This window comes from Arachis ipaensis, chromosome B07, assembly GCF_000816755.2.
Source record: "Arachis ipaensis cultivar K30076 chromosome B07, Araip1.1, whole genome shotgun sequence".
NCBI lineage: Eukaryota > Viridiplantae > Streptophyta > Magnoliopsida > Fabales > Fabaceae > Arachis > Arachis ipaensis.
In genome coordinates, this window is record NC_029791.2 from 124424628 (window position 1) to 124437638 (window position 13011).

At 35.0% G+C, this 13011-nt stretch overlaps 2 protein-coding genes across 3 annotated transcripts; one reads left to right on the forward strand and one right to left on the reverse strand.

The window, feature by feature from the left end:
* On the forward strand, positions 4662–7856 carry LOC107606289 (protein SAWADEE HOMEODOMAIN HOMOLOG 1). 2 transcript variants are annotated; one of them, XM_021106584.1, is made up of 9 exons: positions 4662–4950; positions 5150–5235; positions 5342–5387; positions 5473–5566; positions 6158–6221; positions 6575–6626; positions 6744–6887; positions 6980–7188; positions 7371–7856. In XM_021106584.1, the coding sequence occupies exons 1-9, from the start codon at positions 4894–4896 to the stop codon at positions 7384–7386; spliced, it is 768 nt and encodes a 255-aa protein (XP_020962243.1). In that variant the 5' UTR covers positions 4662–4893; the 3' UTR covers positions 7387–7856. The 2 variants fall into 2 exon arrangements, with proteins under 2 accessions (XP_020962243.1, XP_016163817.1); XM_016308331.2 differs by having other exon boundaries at positions 6980–7099.
* LOC110262336 (solute carrier family 25 member 44) lies at positions 10293–12109 on the reverse strand. Its single transcript, XM_016308329.2, has 2 exons — positions 10489–12109; positions 10293–10446 (listed from the first exon to the last, which is right to left on the reverse strand). The coding sequence occupies exon 1, from the start codon at positions 11544–11546 to the stop codon at positions 10500–10502; it is 1047 nt and encodes a 348-aa protein (XP_016163815.1). The 5' UTR covers positions 11547–12109; the 3' UTR covers positions 10293–10446; positions 10489–10499.

The following is a 13011-nucleotide window of genomic DNA, read 5'->3' on the forward strand; positions in this document are numbered from 1 at the left end:
CAAGCGGTTTCGCAACCCAACCTTGCCAACTCGACCATTCCGACCATACCCAATTATTGTCAGTCTCAACATTCATCCCTCAATTCAGTCCCATCTTCCCACTTTTCATTCTTAATTTGTCATTTTCCGAGCTTACTTCACCCCCAAGTTATCATCCCTCCCTAGCTTCACCTTATCACTAGGCATACCACTAAGGTCTAGGGGCTAAAGGAGTAAAAATAGATGTTTAGAGGTTAAAGTTGAGCCTTAAAACCATAGTTATCAAACTCGGCTCAACCCGATCGGTTCAACCAGAAACCCGGTCACCTGGTCATCTGACCGGGTCCAGTCACTTATTGAACCGGATAAGCATGAGACCTGGGGAAAACTGGTTCGACCTGGCCGGTCTCGTCACTCTCTCGTCTCTCCCCTCACCTTGTCAGTCGTCATTCTCAGTCTCTCACAGCCTCACCTCGTCACTCTCTCAGTCTCGCACTCATAAGCTCGTCGTTGCGGTCTCGTGCTCCTGCATTCGCTTCGTCGGCGGAAGAAGCAGACGAAACCAGTCAAGCAGCATCTGCTCCGTTGGATGGTGGTGGTGGTGGTCGTCTTCTTGTTTCGTCGCGGTCTCGGAAGTTCGCAACCAGTTACGGGTGAGCTCTGTTCGAATTTTCGATCCTGTTCTTTCACTGGTTTCAGTGTCAAATTTGAATAAATTAGAATTGTTGTTGAACCTGAGCAAATTTTAATTAGAATTATTGTTGAATCTGGTGGTTGTTGCTATTGTATTTGATTTTTCACCATTGTTGCTGAACCTGAGCAAATTTTTTGTTGCTAGATAACATAATTGGATTGAATTTTGTTGCTGGATATCAGAGTTGAATATTTGAATAAATTAGAATTGTTATTGAACCTAAGCAAATTTTAATTAGAATTGTTGTTGAATATGGTGATTATTGCTGTGTGTTTGATTTTTTACAATTGCTGAACCTGAGCATATTTTTGTGTTGCTGGATAACATCATTGGATTGAATTTTGTTGCTGGATAACAGAGTTGAATACTTGAATAAATTAGAATTGTTGTTGAACCTGAGTAAATTTTAATTATAATTTTTGTTGAATCTGGTAGTTGTTGCTACTATATTTGATTTTTTACAATTGTTGCTAAACCTAAGCAATTTTTGTTGTTGTTAGATAACATCATTGGATTGAATTTTGTTGCTAGATAACAAAGTTGAGTACTTGAATAAATTAGAATTGTTGTTGAACTTTAGCAAATTTTAATTATAATTTTTGTTGAATCTAGTGGTTGTTGCTACTGTATTTGATTTTTCACAATTGTTGCTGAACCTGAGCAATTTTTTTTTGTTGTTGGATGACATCATTGGATTGAATTTTGTTGCTGGATAATAGAGGTGAATACTTGAATAGTTGAATTTGTTATTAATTATCCTTAGTGAACTTTGGTGGTTGTTGCTGTGTTGATTAAAAAATTGCTTGGCTAAATCTTTCATTGCTGAAAAGTTTTTGTTTCTTTTACTAGAATTTTAAAAATGTCTTCATCTCAAACACTATCAGAAACACCACCATCTCAGAAACAAGCATCATCAGCAAAGACTTGTATTTTAAAAATGTGTAATATGTTGATCGCCCTTGTTCATTTAAATTATGAGAATATTTTGTACTAGAGATTAGTTTATTATATCTAAGAATTGATATTAGATTATTAATATTTGTAAAGACTTGTATTTTAAGTTTTAAAACATTATTTTAATTTTATCTATATAATTTTATATTTTTTTAATTATGACCAGGTTAACCGGGTGAATCAGTGACCCATCGGTTGAACTAGTGACCCGGTGACCCAGTCATATGACCGGGTTGATTACCGGTTCGGTTCTAATAACTATGCTTAAAACACAAAATTCATATTTGTTGAAACAGAGGTCATGCGTACGCATGGGCGTGCATTTTGCCATGCTTGTGTACGCACGCACCTTGCTCGCGTACACAAGATGCCCAACCTAGAAAGGTTGGTCGCGTTCCGTGCAGGTGGTCGCGTACGCAAGCTATGCAGAACAGCTAAAATGCTGAATGCTGCAGAATTTTCAGTTTTGCCCTCTAAACTTTCGATGCGCATAACTTTTTCGTTTTAAAATTTTTTTCATTCGTTCTTCGAACGGCGTAAACTTCACGGACCTAATTTTTCTATGAAACAGAAACAATTTGAAGGTCTGGAAGTCGAGTTATGGCTCGCCGAAGTTCGGCCAAAAATCTATTTTACACAAAAACCTCAAACCTCAATTTTCATTAAAAACCAAACTCAAATCCAACCTCCTATACATATATTTAGCACAGCAACATATCCTAACATACCAACACAGCACTAAAATCCTCACATTATACCACAATCAATCATACTTCAATATTACTCAATTTCACACCTAAAGTTCTCACTTTAATCAACAAGATTGTCAACAATCTATCTTACTTGCATAATTCAATATCATCTAGTAAATCATTATTCAATCACCATTTAGCATCCTATTTCCACCATAACAATGATCTCCAACACATGCTCAATCCATATCATCAATAATTCTTACAAGTATTAAGTATACAATATACTTAATCATTTCAACCTATCCTATGGTTCTCTAAACTAAGTTTTCACAAGACATTATATATTAAATACGAAAAACCAAAACCATACCTTGGTCAATTTCTTCGTATATCCCAAGACAACCCACTTAGGTGAAATTGCAAGCCTTCAACTCCAAAATTCTGCAACCAAGATCCAAACCAAGCTTCCAATTTATATATTTACACACCTAATACACATAATTATATATACATACCCAAAATTCAATACCCAACACGTTAAACCAAGGAATTAGCTAGAGTTTTAGAATTCTCACCTTAACCAAGCGCCAAAAAAGCAAGAGTGAGCGATTTTCTCAAGCTAATCGGACCCTATAACATTAAAGAACCAACATCTCAACACCACTCTATTTAATTTCGAAAATTTGGGAAAAAGTGAGGCTGAGAACGAGAATGAAGGTTCCTTACCAAATCATGCCTTGGACTTTGTAGAGCTCGACGCCGCAGATGCGTGATCGCAAACGGTGTGGCGATTGGAGCTCCGAATCAAAAGTTATGTGAGGTTGAATTATTGAGTGAGGGTTTGTGTTTTTGGAAGCTCTCTTCTCTCCTTGGACATGCTTCAGCGTGTTCTTCATTTGGAGAAGAGAAGAATGGTTGAGCTCTCTTAATTAGGTGGGTTGGGTTGGGCTTTTGGGCCCATTTTGGGCTCGGTTCGTTTGGTTTGGTTCGTTCGGCTCAATTTTGGGCCAAATTCTTTATAGTTGGTGTCAAAATTCTTATTTTAATTAGCTCTATCTTAGGAATATTATTAACTAACTTCATAAATATTCATCTACTAACTACTAACTCTCAACTACTTATTATTACTTTAATATTTATGGATTGATAACATACGTTTAAAAATTTTATCAACTACCTGACTATTGTCAAAGTTTAAATTTGGGTATAATATATTAAGAGTTGCTATATTTTACTTGATACGAGTTCTGTAAGACAAACTGAAAACTATCATATGCCAATTAATTCAATTACAAAAGTAATAACTAAGAGAATAAAGGAATGTTTTGCAAACATGGTTAAATCATTTGTTCAGGAAATACATTAAGAATTAGACAAGACAATGATTAACGATTATAGAAAGCCAAACGTCTTACTATTTACAAGTTACATTGAAGACCCTCGTTAGTCAAGTTAAATTAAATAGGCATCATTTTTAGTATTTATTTTATTTTATTTTGTTTATTTTAGGTCCAATTATGATTTGACTCTTTTTCATTTTAGTGAATTTTGATTTAGGATTTTAAATTTAAGAAGTATAAAAATCTTCTAAAATTTAGTGGCATTTTTTTTAGTTTTTTATGAATAATTTTTTTTTTTTTAAATTTCTCTAAAATATTTGAGTGTAAAGAAAAAAGATAAAATAATTCTCTTATTTGTTGCATCAAAAAATTAAATTAAAATAAAATCTTTTTCTTTGATTTTTCTATCTTACTCCAGATTTTCTTCCATAACATTACCACTCGATCAAAACTTTTGTATCTTCACCAAAACAATTATCAAAAAATATGAGGAGAACGCAGGAAAATTGGGCCAAATAAAAGAAGTTGTGGCCCATAGAAAAAGCCCATGTGTCTCAAGGTGCTGTGCTTTTTATTAGAGTTCAGACTTCATAACTTCTCAGTCCAAAAAAAAAAAAAAGACTTCATAACTTGTGTCAATAAATCTTAATTTAAATGGCATATGTCTTAACCAATTTGGGTTGGTCGAGTGGTCAGCTCACTCGTCTGCTTAAGCAAGTGACGGGAGTTCGAATCCCGCCTTGTGTATGCAGCAACTCATTGGCCAATGACAGACCCTTAAATGGAGCTCAGATCCGCAACGGATTAGTTCTTAACCTGTCGGGTTGGGGGATACTGTTTGGGTAAACAAAAAAAAAATGGCATATGCAATTCATTTGCCAGGAACATGCAAAATTAAGCTTAAAAGTGTTAAAGTGAAAATTTTAAAATTTCGAGTGCATAATATTGGTTGAAAAGGAATAATTGATGATCCACTTATTTTCATAGTTCCAATTTTGGGTTGGGAGAGGGGGTTTTTGGGGCGGGTGTATGGGTCGGGTTTCTGGATGGGTTAGGATTCTGTTTCTGTTTTTTGGGTTTAACCGCCCATAAAGACACCGACAAATTAAACTACAGCTAGGGTTTTACTTTATAGCTGCATTGAAGAAGGAAACTAAATTTTAGAGAGATTAGTAGCGGGTTTTTACTTTTTAGTATTTTGCTGATCGAAAAGGGACTCGTTTTTCGGTTCATGGACCGCTTGCGTCCCCGCAACAGACCCCTCTTTTCTGGGTTTACAAATTCCGAGGTATTATCATCCTTTGCATTCAATTTTTGATTCTGTTTTTATCTTTTGAGCTCGTTTGAGATGGAATAGATAGGAGTTTAAGGGAATTTACTGATAAGTGGAGTTATTATTAGGCATCAGAAACAGCATTGATTGTGGAAACAAGGTTTTCTATTCTGTAGATTAGAGTATTGGGTTTGAATGTGTGATTTGCAAACAGATTGAGAAATTGGAGAGATTGGTAAGGGAGGCAAGAGAAAAATCGTTGGATAAGGAGTTTTGCCATAAGCTTGCTATAGCCTTCAAGTGAGTTTCACCTGTTTCAGTTATTGTTAAGTTTTATCTCAAGTTAAAGAACCAAGCTTCAAGCTTGTATATTTTTGTGTTTCAAAATGTCGTGTGTTTTGTGCAGCCGCTCTGCTGGCCGTGCCGGGAAACCTGCGGTTAGATGGACTGAGGTTCACACATTTTCTTAGCTGATGAATTTTTGTTTCTGATATCGTTTCTTTCTTTATTAATCCTTTATTTTCGGGGAGATTTCAGATACAAAGTTGGTTTGAGGATAGGCTCCAAGACTTACCAGATGACCCTAATAATGAATTGATGATTCCCAAAGACCCTGAATGTAATAAGGAAGGTGAGCTCTCTTGAATGCCTAAGGTTCTTAGTGTAGCTTGTGCTTGTGCTTTGCTCGAGCAGTGCCTATCACTGCTGCTTAAGTATACTGTAGCCGATGTAGTTTCTGTTAAGATTTCTTTTTTTTTTTTTTTTACTATTTTATTGCTTTAAAATGGCTCATAAAAACTGAAATTTGGTTAGTTGCAGTGGAAATAGATTGTGACTTAAAGCAAGCTTTACCTAAAATGTTAGTGATTTGAATGATAATTATGTCCAGCCTGAAGTTTATGACTATTCCAGAAACCAAAAGAAAATGTCTTACGTGCAACGTGTTAATAAAACTTTTATGTTAAGGCTGCTTTATGATCCTGGGATGTCTTCAGTAGAAGGAAACAAATAACAATGAGACTGAAAGCGACGAAGTAATTGGCAGCAATGAAGGAAATATGAAAACTTGACATGGCCCATTATGTGCTAATATGGATTCTTTTTCTTTTTCTATCGTTACCTGTTATACTTGTGGCTACAGAAATTTGGTGTCAGCCTGTGAATTATAATATAAAGCATGAATTTGCATTGTTAGATTGTGCCTGAAAGGATTGCTTTGCAGGAGAAATTGTTAGAGACTTATCAGAATTGGAATTCGAAGCAAAGTCATCCAAAGATGGAGCATGGTGAGAACATATGTGGTATTGCAGTTAATCTAACGTTAACAACTGTGGTTGGCCCAATTCATTAATCATGCAGTGTCCAGTAACTAATTTCTTGCCTATCCACTTGTGGGTCGTTTATTTTTAAATGTTCAGTTGCACTTCTCAAGCTGAAATTGAAAAGAAAAGAATGATATTTATATGGATAATGATTGGTGTTCAATACATTTTGTTACTGGTATCATTAAGTTTGTACAATTTGCAATCTTCTGTGTGTATTGACAAACATGAACATATATTTGAGACAATTAGTGTTTCATTCTATTACGCAATGTCCACAAGTTTAATTTGTCCCATATCAAATATAATTTTTACAGGTACGATGTTGAGACATTTCTAGCTCACAGATTTAACAGTAATGGGGAAGCTGTAAGAGATAATTGTCGTAATTATGTTCAATGCATACTTCTGCAAAATCTAATATTTGATTGATCAGTTTACACACATTATCTTGCCATCTGATACAACTCTGCCCTTTGTTAAAAGGAAGTCCTTGTCAGATTTATTGGGTTCGGGGGTGATGAAGATGAATGGATCACTATGAAAAATTCAGTTAGGAAACGTTCTGTTCCCTTGGAAAACACAGAATGTTGCAACCTGAATGTTGGAGACCATGTGCTGTGCTTCCAGGTAATTCAATCTGAAGTTTAGCTTACCAAAAAGTGTTCCTACAACAAAACATAACTTGCATTATAACTTTGAAAGTTTCAATTGGAATTCAGGAGAGGAAAGACCAAGCAATTTACTATGATGCTCACATTCTAGAGATCCAAAGGAGAATACATGATATAAGAGGATGCAGGTGTCAGATTTTGGTTCGGTATGATCATGACAACAGTGAGGTGGGACTTTTTTTTTTTTTTCCTGCATATGTTTGTCACCATTTTGTGTGTGATAGAAGTAGAATGCAATTTACATTTTGTATTTTCAGGAAAGGGCACTCTACTGTACATATTGGAGTGGTATAGAGAGAGAGTATAATTCCTTTTATAGTTATTTTTTATTATTTTATTATTATTTAAAATGTAGGTCCTACCTTTATTAATCTCTCTTTCATTCTATTACAAGAAAAATCTGTAAACTTACATCTTTACCATATAACTCACCTTTCAGGAATCTGTTCGGTTAAGAAGACTTTGCAGAAGACCAAGATCTTAGGTGTATAAAATATCAATTCACTTTTGACAACTAATATCTTATTAAGGGTCATTTGGATTGGCTTTTGAAAAAAATACTTATTTTTTTCATCTTTTTTAAAAGGATATTTTTTTAATAGACAAAAACTATTTCACATTTGGATAGGCTTTTTTAAAAAATATTTGAAGTATTAAAAACGTCTTTTGCTTCTGCTCTTTTTTAGGGTACTCTTTTAACTCAAAAAAGCCAATCCAAACCAATACTAAGTTGGTTGGAAACAGTTTACATTCTGTCACTGTTGAGTTGAGCTTGTAGATGTGAGTGGAAGTGAACGAGCTGGACTGTTTCTTCTTGAACTCATCCCATTTAAACTAATATAAGAACATTCAATATATGTAAAAATATTGTAGTCATTTATTGGTTTGTCTTAAATGTCATCTTTAAGGATACAATTTTATTTTATTTTTTTAAATTGCACAAGATAAGAATTCTAAGTTTATAATAATATTACATGTAAAAATAATCTTTTTAATTTTTTTTCTCTTTTCCTTTTTTCCAGATTAGTGCTTTGAACTTTGAAGTTACTTGATTATATGTGTAGTATACTAGTATTTACTTTGGTGCATCTGTTAACTTGTCTGACAGTAAATCAAGTCACAACAGATTTTTTATACCTTAGTTTTATTATGATGGGATTTTATTTTAGTGTCTAGATAGCATTTAACAAAAATGTTGGGAATTTATCAAATTACAGGTTTCTCCAAATTCTAACAAAATTGGTATTCTTAAATGGTGTCTAATACGGTGATTGTTCTATATCCAATATCTTACCAAAGTACCAATCATATGACTGCTAAGTTATTAAGTTTTCGTTTATTCTATCTAAAATTAGTATATTTAATTACGTTTTTTCTAACTTGATTGTTGTTGAGTGCTTGATTAATCTAGCATTCATATTCTAGCATTCATGTTGAAACTACAGAGAAATAATCAGTTGAGCTAGATTCAATTTTGTTATGGGGATGAAAAATTCATTAGAAAATTATTTTCCAACCGAAAATTCTTAAGAGCGATGCTATTAGTATAATTAGCATAGCCATATTAATTGCTTAATGAGCATTCTCAATAATTGATACAAAGCGATGCAGTGTAATGTAGCCCACAGAAATAGAAGTTGATTATTTTGCAAGAATATTAATGTTTAAACTAATCCATCTTAAATTATTAGTACAAAGTAGTACTATTGTACTAATCTACTAAAAGTGTCATGCTGTTAGTACCAATTGTAACTGCCATTTGAATATATTTGTTTTGACCATCATTTTTTACTGAGTGGTAAATAGTTACCTTATCCAAAGTCTGACGCCGCAATATGTGGTGGGTTCATAAAGGTGCAAGAATTTGGCCTCGGAAAAATTGTAGCTTTTGCAAGAGACGTTGCAGTTGCAGATAGAAGATGATGCCCACCGTTTTGGCAGATCGATGGTCCATAGAAAATGCAATTTAATTATTTATTTATTTGGATCAGTGCAGTGCATGGGCAGAAACAAAACAGCTACCCATGATGTTTGGTTAAATTCAAAAATGGTATTTTCCTCATCAGTGTTGGGCACCTGGTTTCAACATTCAACAAAGGACAATATATTCAGAACTTGCATGCACCTCATTGGCATATATACTCCATTCTCGTTCCCTTGCCACCGCCAATTAATGTGGGATTTCTCTCTCCCACCAATTACCACCCCCTTTTTTTTTTATCATTCTATGGATGCTACTCCTTCCGTCAACAAAATCTTAACATTTCTTTGATTTAAGTGGCTTCATATAAATAAGAAAGTGGTTATATTAGAAAATTTTATGACCTATAATAATAAATCGTATGAGTCTCCGTCTTGAGTGTATTTCTGTAAGTATCAAACCTTTTTTTTCACCTTTATATTCTATTGATCAGTGATGAGTTTGGAAAACCAATTTGATTGGTCTAATAGTTAACTTACTAATCTCTCACTAGTCTCTTCAGTATTGAAAATTTGAATTTCGTTTTGTACATTAGTTAATAATAAATTCTTAAATAGAGTTTAAATCCATAACGATTAGTCTTTGACATGTTAGATTTGAAGATACCATGAAATAAAGAATAATGAGTTTGAGGAAGCTACAAATGAAATAAGCTAGCAAAACATGGGAAGAATACATATTAAATTTGAAAGAAAAGTGTTGGTTTCTTAAGTGGATTTGGGGCAATCGTGGGTTAATAAACGAATTTTGTCCTTTAAACGCGACCCTGCATTCATGTCTCTGTTGTCAATGGTCTCCTCAACTCTTACCGTCTTTTGAAGGACGCAAGGGCCATAGCCAATTTAGCCTTAAGTCCCAATATTTCAGTAAACTAAAGTAAATAGCATTATAGCATAGCAACACTTGCCAAGTCCAAGGACAAATCATAATTGACCAAAAGAGAAACCAAAAGGTAGAATAACAATATATATCGAGATAATACTCAATTTGGTCCTAAAGTTATACTCGAACCTTAATTTAATTTTTAAAATTTTAATTACCTCAATTTAGTCCCCAAATTTTTCAATTGATTCTGTGATGAAAATCTATATAGGGACTAACGTGATTAAAATTTGAAAAATTTAAGAACTAAATTAAGGCAATTGAAACTTCAAAGACTAAATTGAGACTCGAATGTAATAAAGACCAAACTGAGTATTTTCTCCATATATATCTATGACATGAAAAACAAGTACTTTTCAACGGTTTTTAAGTAGAATGACACCATCAGTCATCAGACACTTTATTTTCAATAAATCGGAATCATTAAATTAGTTTTAAATTTTTTTTAGACAAAATTAATCCTTTTATAAAATTTTGATAAGAAATTAAACAAATTTGTAGGTAAAGTTTGTAGGATTAGAGGAAATGGAAAACACAAGAGTTGAATATATACAATAATCTCTCATCATATCTTGGTGATGACTAACTAACTCATACAGACTATTACATTTTTATTTTTTTTGTTTTCTAAAAAGGAAAAAAAAAAGAGCAAAATAAAAGAAAGGAGGCTGATTCCTGATCTATAGTGTTTTTGAGGAAATGAAATCAAGTAAATTTTTCTTGAGACTTAGTAGACAAGCGTTTCAAGAACTCGTAGGTAGTGATCATGGTTGTAGCAGACATGGACATGGAAGCCCACCTTGGAGCCAAGCCTCTGTAACAAGCTAAAAGACCACCTTCCTTAACCAAGTTCCTTATGGTTTGACCAAAAGTCAACGGCCTCCTTCTTCCATTGTCGTCGGCATCCAAAACCTGCAACCTGGTCTTGATGGTGTCAAGCGGCATTGTGACAATCGCCGACACCCCACTTGCTAGAACCGCACTCAAACCTTGCACTCCAAGCATGGCCCTTGAATCAGGCCTAAAATGATTGCAGTTATTGTCACACATGTAAGAACCAAATGCACTCCATATAACTCTATGCACCATTGAATATGAAGTCCACCAAACTGCATTGGAAGGCGCGTATGTTAATATCGAAATACCGAATCCTCTGTAGAACCCTCTGGCTCCATCAGCACACAGAATCTTCCTGAAAGCATCAATGCCGTTCCTGTAATTCTCTGAGTTGAGGTTTCTCAGCATGCTGTTGTTGCTACCGCCATTGCTGCTGCTGCATCCTTGAACCATGAGTCTCTGGCTCACAACATCGATTGGGGTCCACACAAGTTGCGCCGCCATAGCAGAGGTAACACCTGCGGCGGCGTTAGACATGGCGGTGGCTGTGGTGTCGGAGAAACCCAATTCCATGAGGCCGGTTCCGACATTGCTCTTTGTGGCTTCGAGTGCCGCCATGTAGAGTGCGCGAGCTGGGATAGTTCCCATCAGAGAAGTTCCGAAACCTTTGTAGAAGCCTCTGAAACCTTCGTAGCGCATAATGGCGCAGGACATGTTCAGGCACGAGTATTTTGCAGAAGAAACTTGCTGCCGAGTTTTCAGGACAACCATGGGGTAAAGTGCGGCGGACACGCCGGAGAATAAGGCGGCGCCGAGGAAGAAGAACTTGGACTTGTCCAGCATGTGCCAGTCTATCTCCGCCGGAAGATGAATCTCCGACGAGGAAGAATCGTCCTCTGCGGCACTCAAACTCATCTTCGCCACTTTGAACAATGAACCAACTCACCAAGCACCAACCGCTTCGGCAGAACAACACCCTCCTCCTCTGGAGCTGTAAAAAGAATAGATTTTTAGGGTTTCTAATTCTAGTAGAGGACACAAGAAGAAATGGGAAAAACAGCAGAGTGCTGAGATTCAAGAAAGGGCAGAATTTGAGGCGGCGGATCGGAGAAAAAGGGTCAAATAATGAGGGATTTTGTTACTGGTATGTAGAGGAAACTATGGGCGTTAGTAGCAGACACGGCATGGCGGCGGTTTTGGTTGAAGTGGTGGTGGTGGCTGAAACAGTAAAACCTAGTAAGGGGAATTTTCAGAGGTGTGGCGGGGTCGTACAGAAGAGAGTGTGAAGGATGGGACATCGAAGAAAAAGAAAAAGGAGGAGGAGGAGAAGAGTGAGGGTTTTGCGGATCATGGAAGAAATGGACACGTGTCCGTTGCCATATCGGTGATCCCTTTTTGGGAATTATGGTTTTATCTGTGTAGTGTGTCTGTGTTCACTGTTTTGGGAAATGGGGTTCGGGAATCAAAGCATGGCAAATAAGAGGAACGTGGTCACGCACACTCACTTAACACTCATGACTCATCACTACTCCTATTACTCAATTTTATATTACGTTTAGCTGTGTAATTAACGTGACCCAATCAACCTTTTATTACCTAGGTAGCGTTTGTTTTGAAATATTAAAACAGAGATTAAAAAATTGATTTAATATTATGTTTGTTGGTTCAGAGACTGGTACTAAAATTTATTTTTATCTCTAAAATTTCAATATTTCAGTATTTCTAAAAAGTAGAAATACAAAAAACTAAAATTTTTAAAGATAGAAATTGAAACTTTAATAACATTTTATACATAAAATACTCTCATTTCAATTAATTATTTTTAATTTTACCCTTTATGCAAATTAAATTAAAATTTTATTCTTGTTTTAATTTCTGTCTCCTATTTTATACTAAACAAAATATTAAGATTTATTTTAATCTCTGTCTCTTAGTCTCTGTCTTTTAATTAAAATAACTAGAATACTGATATTTCAGGTATACTTAAAATTTTTCTATTACTTTACTGTTATAATCATGATCTATAACACTTAATTCACCTGGCCTGGTGGGCCCATCATCCAAAACAAACAACAACTTGGAGGCTGAGGCACATCGTTCTTTGTTTGATGTAATTCTATCAAAATTGTATTAGTTGAGGTTGCTTAATTTCCTGGATTTGAACTCACTGTTTTCAAATTATAATATACTGTGCTGGTGTGCTAAATTGTGTCTCTTGTTTATTAATGGATAAAATCTTATGATGCGGTAAAAAATAGAAGCGAAAATCTCTTCCTTATCCATATCATACGAGAAGGAAAACATCTTCCAACACAACCGTCGACTTAAATCACTAAACAACAAAAGGCGAAGGTTACAAAACTATGCCTTGTCCGTATTA